The following is a 24,145-nucleotide window of genomic DNA, read 5'->3' as shown; positions in this document are numbered from 1 at the left end:
ACCTCTGGATGGCAAGGTGGGTCTCGGATTTCCACCAGCCTGCTCCAGAGCGCTTGAGCCTACTTTGGACCATGCTCTTGACCCACGGGTCCCAACTGTTCTGCTCCTGTCGTGGCACTTGACCTCTTCTCCCCATGCTTGCAGCCGTCCCCCACTGCTCTTGGGGTCCACCTCCTCCTAACCCTGGTTCTTGCAGCATCCTCCCCGTTGATGGCTTTGGACGTGAGAACCTAGTACAACCACAGCACATCTCTATTTTTTAGCAAAGCACGTCTACACTGCTCTGTGCCGTCACTGTGCTGATTTAACACAACTCTGTAGGCAGTGACACTGGTGCTGAGAGAGAGACAGAGAGACCTGCCCCTATCTGAATCGCAGAACCGTTATTGCTTTTAAGGAGGAGCTTATTCTGTTAGAAACGTGCTGCATCTGAACGAGGTGCCTATATGCAAGTCAAACCTTGACCTTTATTAAGAGAGACATTCGGGGTGGGGAGTCTGTGGAAAACAAAATCTCTGGCTCCTTCTTTCCCTCAGAACCAGACTCTTCAAAACCTTGTGGTATTTCCCCAAATACCATAATTTTGAGTTGTGACATCTGGTTTCCACTTTGCTTGGATTTTTTTTTAAAGAGACAATCAAGATTTTTGACATTCTGAGCCCCCACCCTGCATTTGTGTGGGAGATTAACTGCCTACTCTTCCCTGGCACCAATACATGCTGGATGGTTCTAGCATTTTCCTCCAAACAAGAAATCTACCTTCTTCCTTTCCTTTCATTTCCTCCCCCTTCTGCCCTTCCTCTTCCTAGGATGTTATTTTCTTCCAAAGCTTTGGTCTCCCCCAGGGGGTACCCAGCATGGAAGGCTCCCCAATCTCCTTGCCTAAGCTCCTTCACAAACTCCACAGAACACGCAGACAGCAGAGAGGTCACCACAGGACAAAAGCCCTCAATATCTCCAGGCAGCTCTGAGAGGGCAGCTGGGTTGCCGGGCTCTTCCTGCGGGGCCTCCTCCTCCAGCCTCTGGGGCCAGGACTCTAGCATCAGGCCTCTGGCTGTGGATGCTGACCCCACGCTCCGTGCCTGAGCAGTGCTTGTGCCCGAGAGTCAGCCAGGGGCACAGGGAAGTCAGAGGGTTGGATGCACTGCCTGCCATCTGCAGAAAGGGAGAATACCATCCAGGGGAGAGGGAGGTGCCCTGTCCAGGGAGCCCAGAAAACCCCCTGTTCAGGGCCTGGTTCCCATGCCAACAGGATGGGGCAGGAGGGGCAGCAGCTAAGGGAGTGGGTGTGAGCACAGATGGAGCACAGCAGGATGCCCAGCTCTGGCCAGACCACCCCTGGCAACCACTTTCTGAGCACTGGCTTCCTCACAAATAAAACAGGGATGTCAACAGCGTCTGCAGATCATGGAGGGCTGCTGGGTGGGTTGAGACAGCACAGGACAAGAGGGTCCCATGTGAGAGCAGCGCACAGGAACATTAGCTAGGACCCTGTCCTGCCTGCTCATCACCACCCAAGAAGCCAACCTCTCAAAGACACAGGAAAGGTGCAGAGAACATTCTAGTTCATGGGCACAGGTGAGAAAGTCCTAACGCTCCTTAAGTGACAGCCTAACATCTCTGGCAAGAGCACGCAGGGGAGAGAGGACAGTGAAGACAGAAGGGAGCCTCAGAGGCAGGTGTCATCTGACTCTGGACAGAGCGCGGGGGACTAGTTGAATGTGTATGAGATGCCCAGGTGATCACTGTGAACATTATACACAGAGATAAATTGTGGTGTTTTTTGGAGGTGAGTGGGAAGATACAAATAAGAATTGGGGAACCTGATCAGAAAATGTCACCTTCTGAAAAGAAAGAGCTATCAAAGTAGTCACCTAGAACACCTGCCATTTTGACCTGCCAATGTGGGGGGGATGTGTAACCACCAGTATGGACAACGAGTGTACAGCACCCAAAGTGACCTCATGGTATTTGGGAGATTTCAACACAGATCAGTCACAGCCAACACAACACTCCTTAGGTAAAAAATGAATGAAACCATCAAATTTTAGGGAAAATTTATGGTGAATAGTATCAACATAAATAATCAACACAATCTGAAACTAATAATGGCTAAAAAAAAAATCCAAAACCCAAACACTTCACATAGTAGAAAATTGAATCAGCAAGAAAAATTGCTGCAGTATAAATCCTACAGTGATGCCCCCACATCAATGTTTATAGTAGCTCAGTCCACAATAGCTAAGCTCTGGAGCCAACCCAGGTGCCCTTCAACAGGTGAATGGATAAAGAAAATGTGGTACATATATACAATGGAATATTGCTCAGCCACAAAAAAAGAATGACATTATGACATTTGCTGGTAAATGGTTAGAACTGGAATATATCATACTATGTGAACTAAGCCAATCTCCAAAAAAACAAAGGCTGAATGTTCTCTCTGACATGTGGATACTAACCTACAACAAGGGGAGACAGAGAGTAGAAGTTCAGTAGATTAGACAAAAGGAAATTGCCGCAGTCTGGCTGGGCACTATTCAGAAGCCACTTGTCAAAAGAAACAAACTTTATTTTTAGAACACACACACACACACCACACCACACCACACAGCTCCTCAGGAAAAACCCTCAGAGCCCAACTGCCACCACCGGCTTCCCACAAGCCTCTCAACCTCCCCCACTCCTCCTGCTCTTGAGGTCAATTGGCTGGGTCACGCGTGGGCGGAGCCAAAAAAAGTCCCCCAAGGAGCAGCTCCGTAGTCTGAAAGGGCAGCGAAACAGCCCAATGAGCATCACCGCAGAGGAGCCAATCAGTTAGCAGCTAGAAGTTTGCTGGGGCCCCTTCAGCTGTGGCTCTCAACAGGAAATGAATGGACAGGAGGGGACAGTGGAATGACGTGGACGTAACTTTCCTATGTACATACGGGAATATACCACAGTGAGCCTCACCGTTGTGTTCATGCACAAGAAGTTAATTTTAAAAATAACCACAGATAAATGGCAGAAAGATCAATAGTGGGAAGGGGGCAGGGAGTGGGAAGAGGGAAGGGAAGGAGAGGTCCTGGGGTCTGAATTAGAACAAGACATGCCTGTATAACTATGTCAAAATGGATTCTCCTGTCATATATAACCAAGAAGAACCAATAAAAAAGAAATAAAAGTTCCATAAGAAATTTTATGGTGGTCCCTTTCATAATATTAAAAATACTAGATCAATTAAAAATCTTGGATACCGATTTTACACAGAAAAGAAATTACTCCAATAAAAGTAATTTTAGCTAAATAAAAATGGAAATGGAAATAGTTTAGCTGCAATAGAGAAAATGGATTAAGGTCTTACACTGGCTTAAATTGCATCCTCCTTAGAGAGTATTTTCTTCTACAAAAATTCATCAGTGTCATTAAAATTCCAATTAAAATGCTTCTACCCTTAAATAAAGACTGATGATGTCTTCGGGGAGAAAAAACTCCAGCAAGTCCAATGGATGGACCGGCACTTCCTGCTGTCCCAGAACACTCACTCCCAGGAGAACCTGGGACGGTGGCTCCAGAGCTTCCCCGGATCAGGAAGCTGCTGTTCAGAACACCCTAAACTCCCCAACAGGAGGCCGTCCCGAAGACTAATGGAGGAAATGACCTAAGATGCCCTGCGGCGGGTATCCCACCAGAACTGCTGAGTGGTGACACCCTGGTCAGGTTGGGGCTGGGGAGCGGCAGGGGAGATCAAGAGGAGGAGGAAGGCAGGGGTGGGACAGAGAGGAAGAGGGTGTGGGACAGAGGCTTCTGCCAGGTTGGCCAAGGAGCCGAGGGGAGGCACTGGTCCTCCAGCTTGTGCCCAGCACAGGTGAGATTTCAAAGGCCCGCTGGCTCCCCTAGACCTGATCCCACCCCACCTGACAACGGTCGGACCCTCACATGGTCTGTGGGTGCCCTGGTCTGGGGAGTTTCCTAAGCTCTGAGCCTTGCTGTGGGAGCGGAAGGGGCCCAGTTCCCGTGGCACCTGCCGCCCACTCTGTGCCAGCTTCCCGGGTCCTGGCATCCTCGGGATTGTGGAGAACCCGAGGAAACGACACACGGCCACTAGGTAGGCCCGTCCCTACCTAACTGACATGGAATGCTTCAATCCTGAGATTACTGGCACAGCATCTCATCCAATTTTCTCTGACCCCAATCAGTTGCTGAGTATCTGTCGTCCTCGGTGAATTGACCAAATTGAGTTTCTGAGACTGAAGTGTCCCGTGGGGTCCCCGGTGACCCCTGCAGGGCCTTTCCTGGAAGCCCACTCTGTTCTTTGATGTCTTTTCAGCTGTAACCTAAGTTCGGGAACATTCCTTCAGAAGGAAGACGGGCAAGGCCCTTCCAGATCTGCAGGACAGACCCTGCGACCCCGGCTCTTCTGCAGAAGTCTGAGGCAGGGAGCTGTTGAAATCCTTGGCAAAATTTAAAAAAAAAACTACTCACACGGCTGCTGCCAAGTGGCTATTCTGAGCTTTTGGGAGTAAGAGAGATACAACAGATGGTTAGAATTAATAACTCCCATAAGAAAAGGTTTCCAAACCTCATTTTTCATTTTTCCTTCTTTACCCAGGCAGCACAAAATAAACGCGTTAAGATTTCATGGAGGGGCTGGGACTGGGGTTCAGTGGCAGAGCGCTCGACTAGCCTGTGGGAGGCGCTGAGTTTGATCCTCAGCACCACATAAAGGTAAATAACTAAAATAAAGGTATTGTGTTCATCTACAACTAAAAAAAATGAAAATAAGTTAAAAAAAAAGATTTCATGGAAACATAATCTTGTTTCCCAAAGCCAGAAGCCAAGCAGCACCCGCCCCCCCCCAGAACACCCCCCCCTCCAGATTCGCCAAGACTATCAGGAGCCACCAGCGAGGTGGCTCCAGCTCTGCCCCGTACTCCCGCCACGCAGCAGGTCATGTTACATGAGCCTTGGACCCTGCTGAGAGCCACACAAGATGCTCACCGAGGCTCCCACTTACAGACAGATGCAGAGGACGAGGTCTGGAGAACAGGAGCTGGGATTGCCCCAGGGGAGTGACTCCAGAGCCCTTGCCTGCCCTCCGGTCAGCTCCTTTGGTCCCCTCTCCCTCCCCTCCTTCTTGTTTTGCAGATCTATTGAGGTATAATTTACATACTAAACAGCGACCCACTATAAGTATACAAGTCAGTGATCACCATGGTCTAATTTTAGACCACATCCATCACCCCAGGCTCCTTCTTTACAGGGACAGTCCATCTGTACTCCTAGCCCCGCCCAGATGATACTACTTTGCTTTCTAAAGATTTGTTCTTTCTGGACATTTGACATAAATGGAACACACAATGTAGTCTTTTGCATCTGGCTTACCTGACTCAACATGTTGATTTTAAGGTTCACCCATGAACCTTAAAAAAAAGGGTATCAATACTTTGTCCCTTTTTATTGCTCAGTAGTATTCCATTGGGTGGCTACACCACATGTTGATTGTCAATTCATCATTTGATGGACAATTGGGTTGAGTCCACTTTTTTTAAAAATTTTTTTTGTTGTCAATGGATCTTTATTTATTTATATGTGGTGCTGAGAATCGAACCCTGTGCCTCACCCATGCCAGGCAAGTGCTCTACCACTGAGCCACGTCCCCAGCCCCTGCATCCACTTTTTGATCAGTCGATATCAAGTTGCTGTGGATACTCATGTACAAGTCTTTGTGAGGACATTTTCATTTTTCTTGGCTCTATGCCTAGGAGTGTAGGCATATAGTAACTAGCTTTTTGAAGGACTTTGAGGAACTATTCTCTAAAGTGGATGTGCCATTTTACATTCCCACCAGTAGCCTGCGGGTTCCAGTGCCTCCCGTCCCCGACCAATGTTTGTCATGTCAGTCCTTTCGATCAGAGCCATCTAGTGGTGGGAAGTGGGAGGTGCCTGGGGGAGTTCTGATCTGCGCTTCCCCGGCAGCCAAGATGCTGCGCGTTTTCATTACTTACTGATCCTCATGCGCCTTCTCTGGGAGATGCTGTTCCTACTTTTAATCATTTCTCTGCCTTTGTCTCTGTGTCTCTCACCAGGGTAACTAAAGCCTTGCCACTTTTGTTCTTTTCCTCTCTGGCTTACTGCATTCCTGACTCTGCTTGCTGGCACTCGGTTGGCTTGTGTTCTGTCTTCAGATGGAAGCGTTGGCTCTCCTCTGTGCTCCATCAGACCCCAGTTGGACCCTCAGAGAGGGAAGAGCCGGGGTCGGGGCGGCCCTGTCTGTAGAAGGTCTCCACCTTCAGAGCAGCCTGAGGAGGGCAGCCCAGGCAGGACGGGCAGGCCCCCGGGATTGCCCGACCTGCAGTCGTTTCCCCTGAACACAGGCCACTCCTCAGCGCTGCCAAGTCCCAGAACCACGAGATGGCTGTTTCTGAAACTTCTGCTTCGTGTGAAGGAGTCTGTCTAGTGGGTCATTCTGCTTTGCCAAGGTCCTGCCTCCCCAGTCCCTCTTCTTTCTTTCACAGTAAACCAAGGTCATGGCCGCTGTCCCCCAATCCAGCTCTCTCATGGAACCCATGCCCAGGATTTAGAAATGGGGCACAGCCGGTTCTAGAAATACCGCTCTGGGATCATCAACCTCTGCGACCGTCAGTCCTCCTCGACTTCCTCAGTGCCAACGAGGACAGAAGGAGACTGCGTCTAGAATCTGCATTTGCAACAGAGAACCCCAATGTTTTGGTCACTTCCACGGCAGGAAACCTGTCCCTGATCTGGCTGATTTGGCAGCTGCTCCCTTTGCTCTCTGGGGAGCGGCAGGAAGTCACATACCCTCAGCGCAGTGGCTGGGCTTGTGCACTGCGCAGAGCTACTTGCTGGTGGAGTGTGGCATAGACTAGGCATCTCGTTCTGCCCCTTGAAGGAAACCAGCCTGATCTCCCTCTGCCCAGTGATGGAAGGAGCTGGGAAGAACAAGGGCAGGGACCTGGAGACCCGGGTTCTAGGCTCCAGCTCTGCCACTCGTTCAAGCCCTTCTTTGGGGCTTAGTTTCCTTATTTATAAAATGGGTGTAATAATGTCATCCTCACGAGGTTGCCTGATGGGAAAACAATGTGGGGTGGCCATGATGGGCTTCCAGACTGATGACAGTGCTATCACAGGTGAGGCTGTGTGTGAATTGGCGAGCTTCATCCTGAGCCCCGAGACTGAACAGCTAGGAAGGAAACTGTCTTCCTCACGGCTGCTTCTTCCTTTCCCCTTCTCCTCTCCTCAGGACACAAGAAGGCTGCGTATCAGCAGATGTCAGCATGTGCTCCCACGATTGACTACTGCTCTATTCCCAGATGACAGGGATGAAAGATGAAGCCAGGGATTGAGGGAAGGAAACATCTGTGCTTTGGCATTTGAGGAATAGTAAGACCAGAGTGGAGACTTTCTAGTAAGAGCCACACTTTAAATCTGCTTACACCATAAATAAGGGGATCTCGCTAGCTTTTGTAGAGGCTGCAAAGGGAGGTCCGTGGAACAGGACGGAAGTATCTCTGCCAAGTGGTTTCTCAGGCCTTTGTGTTCGTGCTGAGCCATCCCAGTCCCTCTGCCACCCAGGTTAAACTGACTGACATTCAACAGCAAAGCCAGAGTCACAAGTGCAGATTTTAAGAGCATTAAATAGCAAGAAAAAGCACTCTTTTTAATTAAAAAAAAAAAGGCTTCAAGAGTCTATTGTATGAGCAATTAGGATCTGTCTAAATACCTCCAAAATGGATTAGTGTAGACATTTTAACCTCGGGCTTTCATTTCTAAGGAAAAAGAGTCATTCATCTCAATAAACATCACAAGTATATATTGTTCTTGTGCCTAATAAGGGAAGTGCTGGGTCCCAGGAGGGATACACAGGACAGCAGGCTGAGGAGACTTTGTTAGGAACTAGCTGAGCCACAGTGACCGCCACTGCAGATCTGTCACCTCCGAGGCTGGTCATGAGAGCAGAACTGGACCCGGGGCTTCAAAGAAAGACCTAGAACCGTGCTCGCGGGTGGGCCTTGCACAGCCCCGGCGCCAGCAGCCCCGGCCTCAACACTCCCCACCCAGCCTCCGCCCCAGCTCCCATCCCACCTCCCATCTGCTCGTGCCTGACCCCTCACGGTGGCTCCTCCCACTGGTCAGCACCCTGCCCCTCCTGCGTGGGCACCTCAGCCTGTCCTGCCCACTGGGGTGGCACAGGCGGGAGGCCACCCAAGCCAGGGGCTGGCAGGATTACCTATTTGTCTTTCCAGGTCAGCGGCCTCATCCGGCGTGGCTCGTGGGAGGACTCCAGGGTCACTGAAGCTGGTGCGAAGCAGGGTCCCCATCACAAAGAAGAAGAGGATGCCACCGACCACGGGGATGGCGGGGGTGATCTTCACCGCTAGGTACGGACAGCTGCCAGGGGCGGGGCAGGGGGAGGAGAAGAAAGGGAACGCAGTGTTAGATGGGCAGTGAGCGGGCACCCCCTTCTAGGACGCCAAGACCTCCCGGAGGAGTGACACTGGTTCCTTAGAAATGAAGAAGTTACACTTAGAGGACTCCGCCACTGGCTCTTGTGGACGAGCGGACCCTCCTTCCCCAGCGGGGACAGCCCGCACCCTCCTTCCCCAGGAGAGCAGCTGGCAGAGGCTGGAGATGATCCTGCTGGCACAACCAGCCTGGGATGTGCAGGGCTGTGTGCATACCCACGGGCCCTTTGTACACACCAGGTGTTTACAGTCTGCGGTGCCCACTGGCCCTTGGACTCACATGACAGAAGACATGAGTTAGAACCATGGGCATCCGAACCGGCCTTTCCTGCTGGGGTCCAAATACTCGGACAATCTGCCAGCACAAGACCTCGAGGACTGAGTTCATTTGCAAAAAACCAAGAAACCATTTTTCAATATTTTTTGGAGGTAATCTCTCCAAAAGAGGCTAAGGAGCTAAGGACATGAACCTGCAGGGGAGTCTCTGAAGAGGCTTGAAGGGATTTCAGTGGCTAAACCACACTAATTCCAAAAGGCATTTGAGCTACCAATCGATGAACAATTCTTTTCATTCTTTTTGTGGTTGGATGACTTTTTTTTTTTTTTTTGTACTAAGGATCGAACTCAAGGGTGCTCAGCCAGAGCCCCATCCCCACAGCTTTTTATATTTTATTTTGAGACAGGGTCTTGCTAAGTTGCTTAGGGCCTCACTAAGTTGCTGAGGCTGGCCTTGAACTCACAATCCCCCTGCCTCAGCCTCCAGAGCCACTGGGATTACTGGCATGTGCCATCACACCCGGCTGTTTAAGAGACAGGGCCTTGCTCTGTTGCCTGGGCTGTTCTCCAACTTTGGACTCTGGTGATCCTCCCACCCCAGCCTCCCGAGTAGTGGGGACTACAGGTGTGCCCCTCTGCTAACCCTGAATTCTGTGGTGAGCCGGGTGATGAGCCTCTGGACAGGCTAAAGCCTGCCCCAGGCCAGCCTGGGAGCTGGCACTGCCTCAGCTCAAGGAGTTTAGGAGCTGGGCAGGTCTGAGCATTAGGCCTGACCCATGGTCACAGCTCCTGGACTTCATGGAGACGGTGGGAGGCAGACCTGAAAGTCGACATGACACCCAAAGCTAAGTGAAGAAGGGCTCTGGCATGACCACGGTCAGTCTCTTGTCACCACGCTGGGTGACACCATAGGTACAGAAAAACATGGTGTTGCCTCCTCAGAGGTCCTTACAGCTGCTCGAGATGGCCAAGAGCAGGAGGTGCAGGACCTCAGTTCTCCGCTCAGGACTCGGAGGTGGACGGGGGCTTGGTTCTGGAAGCTATGGGCCCAGCGCCCCACTCATGCTCCAACAAGACATCAAGGGAGGCTGGCACCAGTCGGGGCCCGAGGACCACAAGCCAAGAGCCCCTTTTCTGAGACCACAACAGAAAAATCAGGCCCACCAGCCTTGGGGACGTACATGCTGCTAATTGGACAGTGACTGAAATGAGGCCAAAAGCCTTTGTAGATCCTCAGTCCTGCCGAAGTTCAGAGACGTCCCCATGACTTTAAGAAGGTGGAGACTGAGCCCAAATGTAACCAGGTGGACGGCCGTCCCCAGGAGGACCACCAGACAGAGACACAAAGCTACAGCATTTCCATCCTCACTGTCCCTGCTCCCACACCAACCACCTTGCAGAAACAGAACAAAGCAAAACCACCAGGAATCAACATGGTGGACGGCCAGGTGAGGCATCTCTCCACGGGCTTCTTAGGAAACCAGAACACACGAATAGCTGCCATTCTCACCTCGAGGTAGCCCACCCAGACCCTCAATGTGGACCTTCCTGCACCCTCATAGAGCCTCATGGGAAAGAGAAGTCAGCCAGGAGAGCGATAAGACACTGAGAGCTTGCTGTAGGAAAAAGGAAAGATGAAAGATTGACCTAAAGAGCCCCCTGCTGTCCTGCAAATGTGTCCCCCAAACTTCACAGGTGGGAAACTTCATCCCCAAAGCAGCCATGTTGAGAGGTGGAATCTTTAAGAAGTAATTAGGTCACCAGGGCTCAGCTCTCACCAATGGATGCGGGTCACCAATATAGGAGTGGCCTCCACGCTGCAAAAGTGGGTTTGCTATGAAATCTGCATGAGAAGACTCAGTGCCCAGGCCCTTGCCAGATGTGGACCCTTGACCTTGGACTTCCCAGCCTCCAGAACTGTCAGAAATAAATCTCTGCTCTCTTTTAGTTACGTAGCCTCAGGCATTCTATTATAGCAGCACAAAATGAACCTTCTCTGTAAAAGTGTTCACTCACATTAGGGAAAATTTTCTTTAATCCAACTGATATTGTTTTATATAAAAGGGAACCACTGTTTTTCCTTGGAAGTTCCTAGCTAATTTTCTTTAATAGGCTTCTGTCTTTTCTAAACCATTTGATTTTATGCTTTTAAGTGCTAAAAAGCTTCAAGTTAAATATTGAAGAGAGTAGGGACACATCATCAGGCAAATAGCACTCTGTTTATACTCCTGGACCCGTAGAGGAAATCTTTTCCTGCAACAGAGATCTCTGGAATTTTAAAAGATGGTGCCATGCTGTGGTGTGGGCCTAGGCTCTGGGATCTGACACAGAACTTGCAATTCAATTGGAGACATGTGGAGAATAGAAAATCTCTTCAGGGAATGACCATTTTCCTTTTAGAGATTCAATATAAAGTGACAATCAAAATCTACTTAATGATGTGTTGAACTCAGAATCCAAAACACTGGTGAGGGCTACGACTCTGTAGAGACAGCACCTCTTCAGGGCAAGGCTAGTGTGATAATGGGGCACATTCCACGAAGGGTTGGTGGTAAGTGTCAACTGCTGCCAGTCTGGTGTCTCAGCCTCTGTCGGAGACATCAGCCTGGGGTTAGTCTAAACCCAGACCTCCAGGAGCTCATTAAAGGAACTGCATTGTGACATATGATAGGACATTAGCTTTGTTGCTCTTATTGTCATGTCAGAAGCAGCCTCACATTCTATTAAGCCTTGAAAAATGTGCTGGTCTATCACAATCAGAAATAAACAACCCATGTCAAGTTTGGGCAAAGCAATAGGCCAATGTCAAATTTGCTGACATTGATAATGAGCACCATAGTTATGTGAGAGGCCCCTCTTCTGAGGACATACACTGAAGTATTCAGGAGTATAGTGCCACGAGGAAAATACTGTGTAGAGAGAGAAAATGGGATAAATATTCACAGCAGGTGCTGGGTAAAGGGTATGTGCATGTTCTTTGTACTATTACAATGATTGCAACTTTTCTGTGAGTTTGAAATTAATCCAAATAAAAATTAAAAGAAACACAAACCATATTGAAAACATGAAATTAACCTTGGTACTAAGCAACAGATTTCATGTTACATGCATTAGTCCTGGCACACATACATAAATGTCTATAGGTGTTATGGGTATGAGGTGTTGTCCCCAAAAGCTCCAGTTAATGCAGGACTATTCAGAGGTGAAATGATTGGACTATGAGAGCTGTCACCTGATCAGTTCATCCCTGTTTTAATGGACTGACTTGGAGGTACCTATAGGCAGGTGGGGTGTGGCGGGAGGATGGGGGTCGCTGAGGAGGTGCCCTGGTAGGGTGCATCTTGCCTGTGGCCCCTTCCCCCACACTCCCTCCCCGACCCCACCGTGAGCTGAGCAGCCTTCCTCCTCCGCTGGGCCCTTCCCCCAGGAGTGCTGCCTCACTCAGGCCCGCAGCAATGGAGTCGGCCACTCATGAACTGAGTCCTCTGAAACCCTGAGCCCAAATCGACTCTTCCTCCTCTAAGTTGTTCTTGTCAGGTATCTGGGTCACAGGAATGCACAAGCTGACTAACACAGGAGGAAATTCTTCTTTTTATATTTTCTAACATAATGGCTAGGTAAATGACTTGTGTAAAAGAGAATTTTCCAAAAAACTCATAACTAGACATAATTTGAATAATGGCAGAGAATAAAACAGGCCCATGTCTTTCTTCTTTCTCATTATTAACGAATTTGAGTGAGAAAACATCAGCGAAGTGGACAGCCCTCCTTGGGTGGCTGGAGAGGTGAGCCAGGTGGAGCCTGGTGGCAGGATGCACTCCCGGTCCAGGGTCTAGAGTTGTGACTTCTCCTCTCCATTTCGCGCCTCCAAGGGAAGATACTTCAGAATGGTCAGCACCCTCCCGTGAGGGTGGCTTAGTAGATCTCAGATTTTGGCATGTTTGTTTTTCCCTTTTGGGGTCTGAAATGTACCTTGGCTGACCTCAAAGCCTGCCTGTGCCAAGTCACAGAGGTGGCCTCTTAAGGCCAGCAGTGGTAATGAGTCCCCCTGGCCTGAACTGTCCCCGTGCACTGCAGGTAGGGCTGCCGTCTTCAACGGCTAACCCACTAATGGCCATGACGATGCTCTAGAGGCCTTTCCTGGCCTCCCCTGGTGAACAGCTGACACTCAAAAATTAGAGGTCAATGGCTTTAACTAAGGTTTCTGTCCCCTGGCACATTTTCACCCTGGAGACAGTGCATCGTGGTTTAAGTTATTTGCACTGAGCGCACATTCATCTCTTCAGTCCTGTTCCTGGAGAGCAGGGAGAGGCAGAGTAGAGGTGACCTGCAGGGGTTCCTTCTGCAGCTGGTTGTTGAACAGGTGGCATGAGTTCAAGCAGACGTCCCTGTCTCCCCGGCAGCCTGCTCCTGCTCTGCGTGAAGACTCAGCCAGGCCTCACAGCTCCTGATCATAATGGGAAGGTACAGGAGTCCTCCGCCCCTTCAAGCAGCAGGCATTCAAGTAAATAAGAGTGCAGTCGCAATGGAGACTTCTAACTGGACTTTAAGTTGAGCCCCTCCATTCCCTAGCTGGCCAGCTGCAGTTCCTGGCCCCTCCCTGGCTGGAGCACAAAGCAGATGGCGTGGGTAGGGAGGGAGGAAGGTCCCCATTGGAACAGTTCTGTCACAAGGTGACTTTGCGTGCTCTAGTCTACCAGATGTTTAGAACTGGATTTCCATAATGCGCGTCTGTGAGTTTTTCAGAAGCTTGATGGGAGCCTAAGTTCATGCCCATCTGGGCCATGCCTTCCTCCTCCCACCCGGGCCAGCCTGTGTCTTGCTTGGCCTCCATGCCTGTCCTCCTGGGCACCTCTCCTCCATCTCCTCTCACCTGGGATGGCCAAACAACCTCCCCATCCCTCCGTCTGCCACAGAAGCCTCTTCAATCTGCTGTCACTACCAAAGCCAGGTCAAATTCACACATCTCTGCTTCCAAACCTTCAATGACGCCCCCTTTCCTGCTAAGTGAAGTTCGATTCCTTAGGTGATACCCAAATCCCGAAGTCTGTTTCGGACTCCTCTTCACCCTCTCCTCCATTCCTCCTCTCCACACACAGAGCCATGGCCATATGAACTCCCTGAGTTCTCAGACAAGTGTCATATGCCACACCCTCTGGCCTGCCTACCCAGCTCATGTGTCTCAAATGTCCCCACCTCGGTGTGCCAAGGCTCCCTGGCATTCAAGCTGCAGTGCAACATCACTTCTTGTGAAGACTGTGAGCAGTCTTGTCTCCCCACAGCACAAGTGGTGACCTCCGTCTCTGAACGCCCAGGACAAGTCATTGGCTCCTCCCCTTTGGTACTTGTGGCTGTCTGGGGACCCGCTGCATGACCTCACGGGGTTGAAAGTCACAGGGGTGAGACTGGACACAGTTCCTCTCTGCATTCTCCCTAGCACCTAGCACGGTGCCTCACACAGGGTAGAATACGTGTCATGACTGATTAGCCTTTGTGGAGTAACCGAACAGGTAACAGGTTCCATCTCATGGATTTTACTGTGACTCAGAAAAAAGAGGAAGGTCAAGTTGGCCATCTTCTTGACATCAGTGGTGTCTGAAACCTCTCTACCCCTCTGAGCCGGCTGGAGCCAGTGACTTCCTCCACCCAGATGCTGAGCATGTCCCCCGTCATGAGGCTTCCTCAGCTGAGGCAAGGAGAGATGCTCCTGGGCTCCGTGGGCTGAGGGAACCTGGGACACTCCATTAGTATCCGGAAGCCCCTCTAAGACCCTCCGCTCTCTGAAGTTCTGGCAGACGAAGCACCTTATGTGGGTACAACTTTGTGCAGTACTAAGTGCTTGGTGACAGTTCCCTTCTTCTATCAGATTTTGTGTGACAAAGGACAGTGCTAAGTTCCTTGGAAACCCTCAACCATCCCTTTATGACAGCAGCTGGGTTCATGCCCCATAACCGCGTGATCTGTGATGCAGGGACACCTTCCAACTGCTGCTAGAAAAGGCAGAGCATCCTTGGCCCTTCTAGTAAACAGGCAGACCCCGCCCATGGCCATGACCGTGAAGGCGGCCCTCCTGGAGGAGGCGACTGAGGGGACGTCTTGGCCAGCCCTCGGCCCTCAGCAGTGAGCACGGCTTAACAGCTGAAGTGCTGCGAGCAGCAGGGAGAATTCTCAGCCCCAGCTTGGGCCACTGGGAACCAGCTCCTTCACATTCTGAGCAGAGGTGGGTGGGATCTGCGGTTCTGAGAGCCATCTGTGATGGAAGACTCCCCCCGAGGATTGCAGACAAGACGATGACACAGCTGCCACAGATACAAACACCAAACGGAGTCCTATTTCTGTCTCCAGAATTGTGACCTACATAGGACTTGGGGCAGCGCAGCGCGCAGGCCTCAGGCATCTCCGTCTTCATAAAACCTCAACTGGAAAGGGACAGGAGGGCAAAAATAAGAATCTGAGAACACGCGTTTTCAGGACATAAAAGAAATTAGCTAATGTAGCACCAGACAAAACAAATGCTAAGACACTGAGCCTCCCTCACAAGGCTCGCCCTGCCATCCCGCCCCAGGGTGCAGCCCTGTGACTTTGGATATTGGGGTCAAACACCTGTGGGCAAAACGTCGGCTTGTACATTTCAGGGAAAGAGGCCATGCCAGGCGGTAACTAGAAAAGGCAGCATTGCCAAAGATGACAAGGACTTATTGAGATGCAACAGCAATCTTCTCAAATCTTTAGGAGAAATAATTTTTTTGTGTTTTGATGTTTATAACGTGAAAAGTGGGACTGTTCTCTGGGTGCTGGGCTGAGACCAGGCAATCAGAGCATTTTGCAGTGAAAATATAGAGACAGATGTAAATTACTTTACCCTCAGGTACTGACTCCCGGAATCAACACCGTCATTAATTCTGCATTCAGAGACTGGGTCATGGGAAGAATTATACAGAAAGCTGATTCCTTTGACAAAAACCCTGAGACAAAATTAATTCCTTAAGCATTCGGTTAGGAAAGCTGGATTCCATTACTGGGCAGCTAGCGCTCTGTTTTTCCACAGGGCAGTCTTTAGGAGAAGATTAACATTGCTTAAAAACTAAACAAGACACAACAATATTAACAAGATGTAGCAGAGACACTGGCCTTTGGAGCAAGAAGTAGAGAATCTTTTCCTATAGCTAAACAATTGGTCATCTTTTAACGTTTCTTTTTGTCTGCAGATGGGTGCACGTACCAAAAAATCCTGTTGATAGGAGTTCATGACTCCTCATGAACGACAAATGGCCTGCCTTTGGTGTTTTTGTTTGATTCTCTGTATGAGTGCATGGAGGCCAGCTGTTCCTTAGATGTAGAACTGAGATACCACGAATCACCACACAGGAAGGGGAAGTGGCCAGGCTTCGCTGATGCTGCACATTAAGTGGTTCCTATGTTTCAGAAATCACGAAACAACCTGTTATTTTTGAATTTCAGATTCTTGATCACAATGCCTTTCAGTAATAAGTAGCTACGGCAAATGATCATAAAATACAATAATCCGAGCCAGTGACTCACATGTCTCAAGTACAGCAGAGCAGCACTGTGATAAATAGAGGTTGTAAGGATTGTAATAAAAATGATCTTTTTTCCTTGTCAGATGAGTCATTGTAAAACAAATGTATTTTTCACTTCCAGGCAGGGACATAAGCACCATTCATTTCGTGGTTTCTTGCTTAATCGCATACTTAGAAATATATCTACTCCATAAGGCAAAGATAAGTACATTACTAGGAGACAGAGAAAAAAGTAGATTCTAAAATAATATCCATTCGGCTCCATAATGGGAAGAAACAAACATTCACCAAAACTCCCAGAGTGACATCCCCTACAGGACACCCGACCGCAGCCCCCAGTGTTGAGAAAGCCCCTTCTCACTAACTATGTTGACTACCCCAGATGCACATGAGGACGAGTCTACTGCTACATGTACTGAAGGAGGGACTTTAAATAAAAGGACCCAGGGAGTGAAGAGGAAGAATCTGAAGACAGAGCCCCGGAAGGAGTTGTTCAAAGCAGACGGGGAGGTGATCCTGAGCCCTCGGAGCTCACTGGCCTCACCGTACCCAGGCTCTGTCTGGCTTTCTTATGTGAGAACTGTCACTTTGGGGCTTACAAACAGAGAAGGGAGGTGAGGGCCACCCTGCAGGGGAGAGGAAAGCCACCTAGGAATCTGGTTTTCCCCTGCAGGTGTGGAGTTCAGCTGGAAGTACTCAACCCAGTCTTGCCTTCTGCCTGCGGAGCTCCTGGCGAGGAGAGGGCTCCAGACCCCGTACACAGTGGGCAGAGGCAGGAGGCCAGGGGCTCTCCAGCTGGGTGGTCACACACCTTCCAAATGTGCAGGAGAGAAAAGATGTCATTATTCTTCACTAGGGGCCTCCAAGGCCACCCAGATGGATCTACTTATAGGTACAGAACCTGGGCCTCAATAGCTTAAAAACAGGTTTCAAATCATAGTGGGTAGACAGCCCAGCTTCTCCATCTGCTATTGAAAACGGGAAAGGATTTGTTAGGGAAAATTGTGGTGTTTCGACATTTTTGCCAAGTGATTTTGAGTTACGTTTAAAATTCCAGGAAGCCAGGGGCACAAATCACAGGGAGGAAAGCCAACATTTTCTGCCCCAAACTGGCTCTCTACCTGCTAGGCAAGCACTCTACCACTGAACCACAGCGGCAGCCCCAACTCCGCCATGTTGCTTTCAGGGCCTCGTGGAAGCATAAGGAATTGGCAGGCTGGGCATGGGCTCTCCTGTCCTCCTGAGGCCGGCTGTAGTGTGAGGCAGAGGTCTTCACGTGCAGAGCGGCTAGGGTATACACTGGGGATTTGCTCTGGCCCTAATACAATTCTAAGCTTTCGTTGCTTCTAACTGTGCTACATCTGCAAGGGTATCCATTCTGCTTCCGTTTTGGCAATGCTGTATAGAAAAGTCTTCACAAGCCGGGGCCCAGTGGTGCACACCTTAATCCAACAGACTCGGGAGGCTGAGGCAGGAGACAGCAAATTGGAGGGTGGCCTTGACCACTTAGACCCTGACTCAAAATTAAAACTCTTTTTTAAAAAGAGGGGAAGGGGCTGGAGATGTAACCTGATTACAAAGCATCCTGGGTTCAATACCCAGTTCCAAGAACAAAAAGTCTTGGCAGGACTCGCTCTCTTCATCATTCTGTATTTCACCAAATGTAAGGTACCCAAGTTTTAAGATGTATCATTCATGGGAAAAAATGTGTTGATAAGATAATATTCTATAATTACATGTAAACTTTACTCTCTGGGGTAAACAGTTTAAAAATTATACGTCACCACTGTGTATAGTGACAAAAGAGTGAGTGCGGTCACGGGGCGGGGCAGCCCTATGCCGTCTTCACGCTCAGAGCCTGACTCCTGAATCTCTTCCCACCTTGGAGTATCGGTGTCAGAGGTGGTCCACGCAGTGCCCTCCCAACACCAGCCACAGCCACAGCATCTGACCCTCCCCTCATTTCTGCTCCGCCCCTACAATCTATTCCCTGCACAGACCTGGAGCACTGCTTTCAGTAAAACAGGTTTCGACTCATAGACGCACATAAGGACACTCAGGGCCCAAGCCCAGGGGCTCTTGGGGGCCACAAAGCCACCAGGGTCCTGTTACCTCTCTGCTTTGACCTCATCGTCCACTTTGCCCTCTTTCCATTCACTCCCTCCACATGACCCCCCTGTGATGCTCAGACCATGCCAGGCATGCCCCTCCTCAGGGCATCTGCCTCTGCATGGAACTCCCTTGCCCGGGACAGCCACCAAGTTCCTCCAAGATCTGGCTCAGATTTCACACTGCAGTGGAATCTTCCCTAACCACCCTATGGAACTGCAGAATGGCCCATCACAGCCTTCCCATGACCAGCATGGCCCCAGACCAGCATCCTCTCTCCCAGTCCCCTTCTGGTCTTTCTTTCCTCTTGGCACCCACCCCTCATGGTGCAAATACCTCGTGGCACCATACCTCTTGTGCCCATCCCTTATGGCACCCACCCCCATGGTGCAAATAACTCATGGCACCATCCCTCCTGTGCCCATCCCTCATGGCGCCCACCCCTTATGGTGCCCACCCCTCTTGGCACCACCTGGACTGACTTGTGTACTTTCGTACTCCCTCAATTCGGTGAGTTCTGTCTGCTTGGTTCACAGATGTAGCCCTAAGGCCTAGAATTTGGCCCAGTACATAACAGGCTTTTAATAAATGTTCATTTGTTTGTTTTTAATATTTTTATTGTACACAATACGTTTATTTTGTTTATTTATTTTTATGTGGTGTTGAGGTTCGAACTCAGGGCCTCGTGCATGCTAGGCGAGTGCTCTACCACAGAGCCACAACCCCAGCCCAAATATTTTTTAATAAAATGAAAAGTATCTTTAAAAACATGAGATCCAAAGTAGGGTTGACATGATTCAACTTGTGTTTCAAAACACATTGTTATCCATAATTGGAAGAATGTTTAAAGGTAGAACAGTGACTTTGTGCATATGTGATTTTGTGTGGTTTCCAAATTTAATTAAAGCACAGCTTATTTTTGCAGTGGAAAAATATATTATTAAAAATAAATTGTATAAATACTCATTGAATTTAAAAAAAAAGGGAATTGTGAAAATATTAAAATCTACCTGTGCTTTGAAAAAAACCTGAAGTATCAATAAAGAAGATGCATGTTCTCTGTTGGATGAAGCCCTTGGTTTTTGCTGGTGGCCTTACACTACCCCAGTGAGATGGCTGGGCTCCAGGGTATGGAGGATTATCTCTTCAAGCATGCAAAACCCAGGTCCCAAATCAACTCTAGGCCGTATGCCCTTTCTTATGGGATGTAACTATGAAAAGTTCTTCTTTTACCATATTTGTGGACTTCTGTATTAAACTGGACATTTATATATTAAAGGCAGAGACAACTACACCTAGGCATACCTATTTCACAGGAAAAAAAGAGGAAAGGAAAGATGGAAGGAGAGAGAGAGAGAGAGCGAGAGTGAGTGTAGCGGGGAGAAATCAATCAGTCAGGAAGACAGCTGAGGAGGCCTGAAGACCATGCCACCCTCTCTGGCCCAGGCTCCCTCACTTCCCACCAACCCCTGGAGACCCAGAGTCTCCTATTTGAGAGAGATTCCTTTTTGTTTTCTTGGGTTGGAGCTGGGTCCAGGGATATCATCTTGGGAAGGGAGCCTCCAGGAATAGAAGGATGAAAATACACAATTAAATCTCCGCACCTGGCAACACTCATAAAGTCGAACCCAAAGCTGAACACCTCCCTGAATGTCAATTGTCCAACACGGAGACACTCTCGACTCCATACAGATTGATTTAATCATTCTATGTTCAAAAACCCTTTGGGGAAGGACAAGGGTCCTGCCTTGCTTTGAACTTCACAATGAACATCACTGAGTCTCTTCTGTCCCTAGGAACCACTGGAGGATGTCGGGGATGTGGCTTAGGGACCTCTGGTGCTGATGGTGTCACTTAGCACATAACTTGCTGGTGTGGCCTGTTCCCTCCTGCCTCACAGCCACAGGCCTTCCTGGGGCTTCAGTCCCCATGGTTTAAAGCAGTGAACACAGCTAAATGCACACCTGAGGATTGGCGCACGGTGCCCCCATGGCACCTGCCCTATAGAACAAGGCCCAGTGCCCTGGGACTGTCACTGCACAAAGTCCTTTTCTTCTAACATCCAGAAGCTACTGCTACAGAAACATGGTCTCAGATGTTACTGAGAAACGGGAACTCAAGGCAAAGGCACACATGAGTTGTGGGAAGTTCCTCTGGAGACCGAGAGCAGGAGCTGTGGATATAAGATATGGCAAAGTCTCCTTCCTTCCTTCCTTTCACACATATTTACTGAGCACATAGTGCACACCAAGACACCAGACCAAAGGCAAGATCAAGACACAAGCCTGGCTCTCCGGGGGCTCACACTCTAGGACAGAAAAGATCCAGGATCAGTTAACTATAAACAAAACAGCAAGCCTGGAGGCAGCTGTAAAGCATGGTCTCAGGGGAGAGCGCAGGACATCAGCTCAGGGAAGGAGGCTCCCAGGAAGGGGGTGTTCAGGGGTTGGCAGGCATTAGACCAGCCAAGAGAGGAGCCACACCCAGGGCTGAGCTGTTGGTTCAGGCCTTTGGAGATTGACTGGAAGTGGCTGGGGCAGGCACTGTGCAGCCTGGCCCCCTGGAACACCAAGTCCAGGAGCAGGTTCTAGGGGTTGGGTGGTCCCTGCTGCACCTGGCGCCTCAGACACTGGCTGCCACACAGTAGGACACTTGCAAGTGGAATGAGCAGCAGACTTGAGACATCTGAGTTCTGCTGTGGGTGTTCAGTGGCAAGGCTGTTCCCAGCAAAGGAGGTCCTGGGGCTGACAAGACAAAGGAAGCTGAGTGCAGACCCAGGGGACACTCACCTCAGTGTGCCCCAGCTTCCTGTGATGGCTCGCTCCTCTCCCCACCAAAGGCTTCCTTTTGCAAAGGAAGGAGAATGACCAAGGAAGTCAATTTCCTTTATTGATGAGGAATTGAAGATTCAGTTTCAATACAGCCATCATCACTAACCTCTTAGCTGTAGTGCATGTAAACACAGGCTAGAAATAGCCCATCTTCCCAAAGAGAGATCGTGAGTCAGAGGGCTCAGCCGCTTCTCCCAGAAACTCAAAGCAATACAGTTTTCAATAGTAGAGACATCAGCATTTGAAAACTGTATATATAACATGCAAAATGGAACTATGGTGCTTTTGACTAGGGCTGGGGAGGGTACATAGATATTTAAAGGAAAAGAAAAAATGTTCTATTTCCCAAAAGGAGAGAAATAAAAACAAAAGAAGGCCAATAGATTAACAAGCCCATGAGCCCTTTGACATGAAGCTGGAGACTATCAGGTGCAGAGGGCTTCAGGGCACGTAGATGGAAAAGTGAATCAAATGAATGCTCTCAGAGTCTTTGGGTGTGGGGTTGCTGCTGGGGGCTGCTGATTCATATTGCTTTACCCCAAAGGGGCAGCTCTCAGCACCCATTAGCATCCCAAGCTCTTGCCTGTGTATCCTGGGTAAATGCCTTTGCATTAAAACATGGTGAAGGCATCTCTCCTCCCTGAGGATGGGAGAACCCCCACCATGTAATTATCCAGCCCAAAGAGAAGACAAGTTCAGAACAAACAGATCCAGAGGGAAGGTCTGCCCAACCCGACACACAGATGTGGCTGCACACATGGTTTGTAAAGCAACAGGCAGCCAGACAGGGAAACTGCAGGGAATGGAAGAATTCACATTTTTTGATTGAGTGCTTATATTTCAAGTGGTTTCACATATTATATTTCATGTAATCTCTACAAAAAGTCTGCCATTAGTATTATCCAGACCATATTACAGATGAGGAAACTATCTTGATTGAGAGCCAGTTTAGGTAGGAAATTTCAGGACCAGAATTCCAATCAGATGGGACTGTCTTTAAAGCCCAGAACCCCATATCACATTCTCTCCACTATACCACCATGGCCTACACTTCTGATGATATGATATGTATATTTTCCCCTAAGAATACAGTTATACCTGTTTTCACCTTTTCATAAGGCTCTCAACGGCAATCATTGAATGGAATTAAGAATACCTTGAAATCTTGAAACTTGACTCAGCTTGAAGGTGCCTGCCTGGACTGGGGAGATGGCCAGCTCAGGAGTCACAGGTGACATGCTTCTCAATGATGGATCGCTAGCAGAAGGACAGGAAAGGAACCTTATGCTGGCCTGCCAAAAAGACAGCCAGGTGCAGAGCCCCTGATGGCTGGCCAGGGCCATGTGGAGCCCAAACACATGGGGCGGAGCAGTGCTACATGGGCTTTGTCCCAGGAGAGGCGTGGGGCTGCCACAGCCACTAAGCATGGGGTGCAAGGGAGGGCTCCAGGTCACACTTGGTTTCCACACCTCCAGGGGCACCCAGGATGTGAAACACTCACATCACCTGGGCGGCTGTGGCTCACACTGGTGAGGGACTAACACTTTCCTGGTCAAGGTCAAGAGCGTTCCCCTTGGGTCATTTCCTCCTCCCTGGAGGAATAACAACCTCTCTGGTTTCTATGTAACAGAGCTTAGACCCCCAGTGTGCCTGTCCATCAAATGTGGCACTAGCAGTAAAGATGTGCCTAGTATTTCAAAATTTATGCTCAACAACAACAGTACTATTAGTGTCGTTTAAATGTTGGGGAGAGTCTGACCAGTACAATACTAAAGCCAAAATTTTCATTGATAGAAAATAGGGATGTTTCCTAAAATTCCCAGGTTCTACCCAAGGAGTATCCTGCTGCCTGGGAGGAGAGGGTGGGGTGCAGAAAGCCCCCACTCCTGAGGGGCCTGTGTGGCGCTGTGTGTACTGCTCAGATGCACGCTCCTGCCAAGCATGGTGACAGAGCCTCAAGAAGACAGGCAGTCAGTGCTGGATGAAGCCCAGAAGTCTGAGCCTTTTCACTAGATTCCAGCAAGTTCCATGGCGTGCTCTTTCTGAAACTCTTTGAACTCATGGGGGGAAGAGCCAAAAACTGCTCTGTGATGACAAATGGATACCCTCACCGTCCCCACCCCAGACTTCCTCTGATGGCTCTTTTCCAAGTACATTTGCCTACAGCTGAACTTCCATATCATTTCTTGAGTTTCTTGTAAGACAAATGCTTCTGAGAGAAAACCTTTCCAGATCATTTTTAAATAGAACAGAAAGAATCCTGAGGACCACCCAGTGGCAAACACGACTATTAGTTAATTTTGCCCTCTCACCCCTTTTTTAAAAAAATTATCAACATTAGTCTGGGGGAAAATGACCTTATGGGACCTATGGTGGAGAAGCATCTGGGAAGAGCATCTTTAATTGGCACTTACCAAGAGGGACTTGGCCAAGGGAGTCGTGCCCTGTGTCCTGAAGGAGTGTTTGGGAGGTGTCACTGCCATGAAAGGTACAGTAAGTTAAATGACCCCACATTTCTTAAATTTTGCCATCAGACGGCAAAGCTGGAGAAGCAACTGGGAAGCTGAAGAGTAGTACAACAGAGAGAGAAAGGGACCAGAGAGCATCCCATGGAGTCCCTGCTCACTGTGGGCTTGGCGCACACTGTACAGCTTTAAGCAGCCGATGGAATGAGTGGGGTCAGTTCTGAGGATGGTCTTTTACCTTCCCAGAAACAACTGCCTGAGCAGCTGCCACGAGGCTTCCACAGAGCCACATGTCACCTAAGCACCATGAAACCTGGGGTCCAAAAGCAGAGGTCCACCAAGCAGGGCTGTGGAAGCCGTGGCTTTAAGACGCCCTGGCTGTGCCTTCCTGCTCACCGGCAAAGCCTGGTGACCACAGTGCCAACCCTGGACAGTTCCAAAAGGCTTTCAACCAGGAGTTC

At 49.4% G+C, this 24,145-nt stretch overlaps 1 protein-coding gene across 6 annotated transcripts in view; it reads right to left on the bottom strand.

The window, feature by feature from the left end:
• Nucleotides 1-24,145, bottom strand: part of ZDHHC14 (zDHHC palmitoyltransferase 14) — a 262,933-nt gene that overhangs the window by 89,530 nt on the left and 149,258 nt on the right. For 4 of the 6 annotated variants that reach the window (XM_081296611.1, XM_081296612.1, XM_081296613.1 and 1 more), the window contains one exon: nt 8,228-8,388. In XM_081296611.1, the coding sequence (XP_081152737.1) occupies nt 8,228-8,388 (161 nt within the window). Of the gene's footprint in view, nt 1-8,227; nt 8,389-21,177; nt 21,326-22,375; nt 22,536-24,145 lie in introns of those variants that run through there. The other 2 variants (XM_081296616.1, XM_081296615.1) reach the window with 2 other exon arrangements.

This window comes from Spermophilus citellus, assembly GCF_964194105.1.
Source record: "Spermophilus citellus genome assembly, chromosome: 5".
Classification (NCBI taxonomy): Eukaryota; Metazoa; Chordata; class Mammalia; order Rodentia; family Sciuridae; genus Spermophilus; species Spermophilus citellus.
The sequence above is the reverse complement of the archived record's forward strand: the minus strand, read 5'-3'. Positions and strand labels throughout refer to the sequence as shown.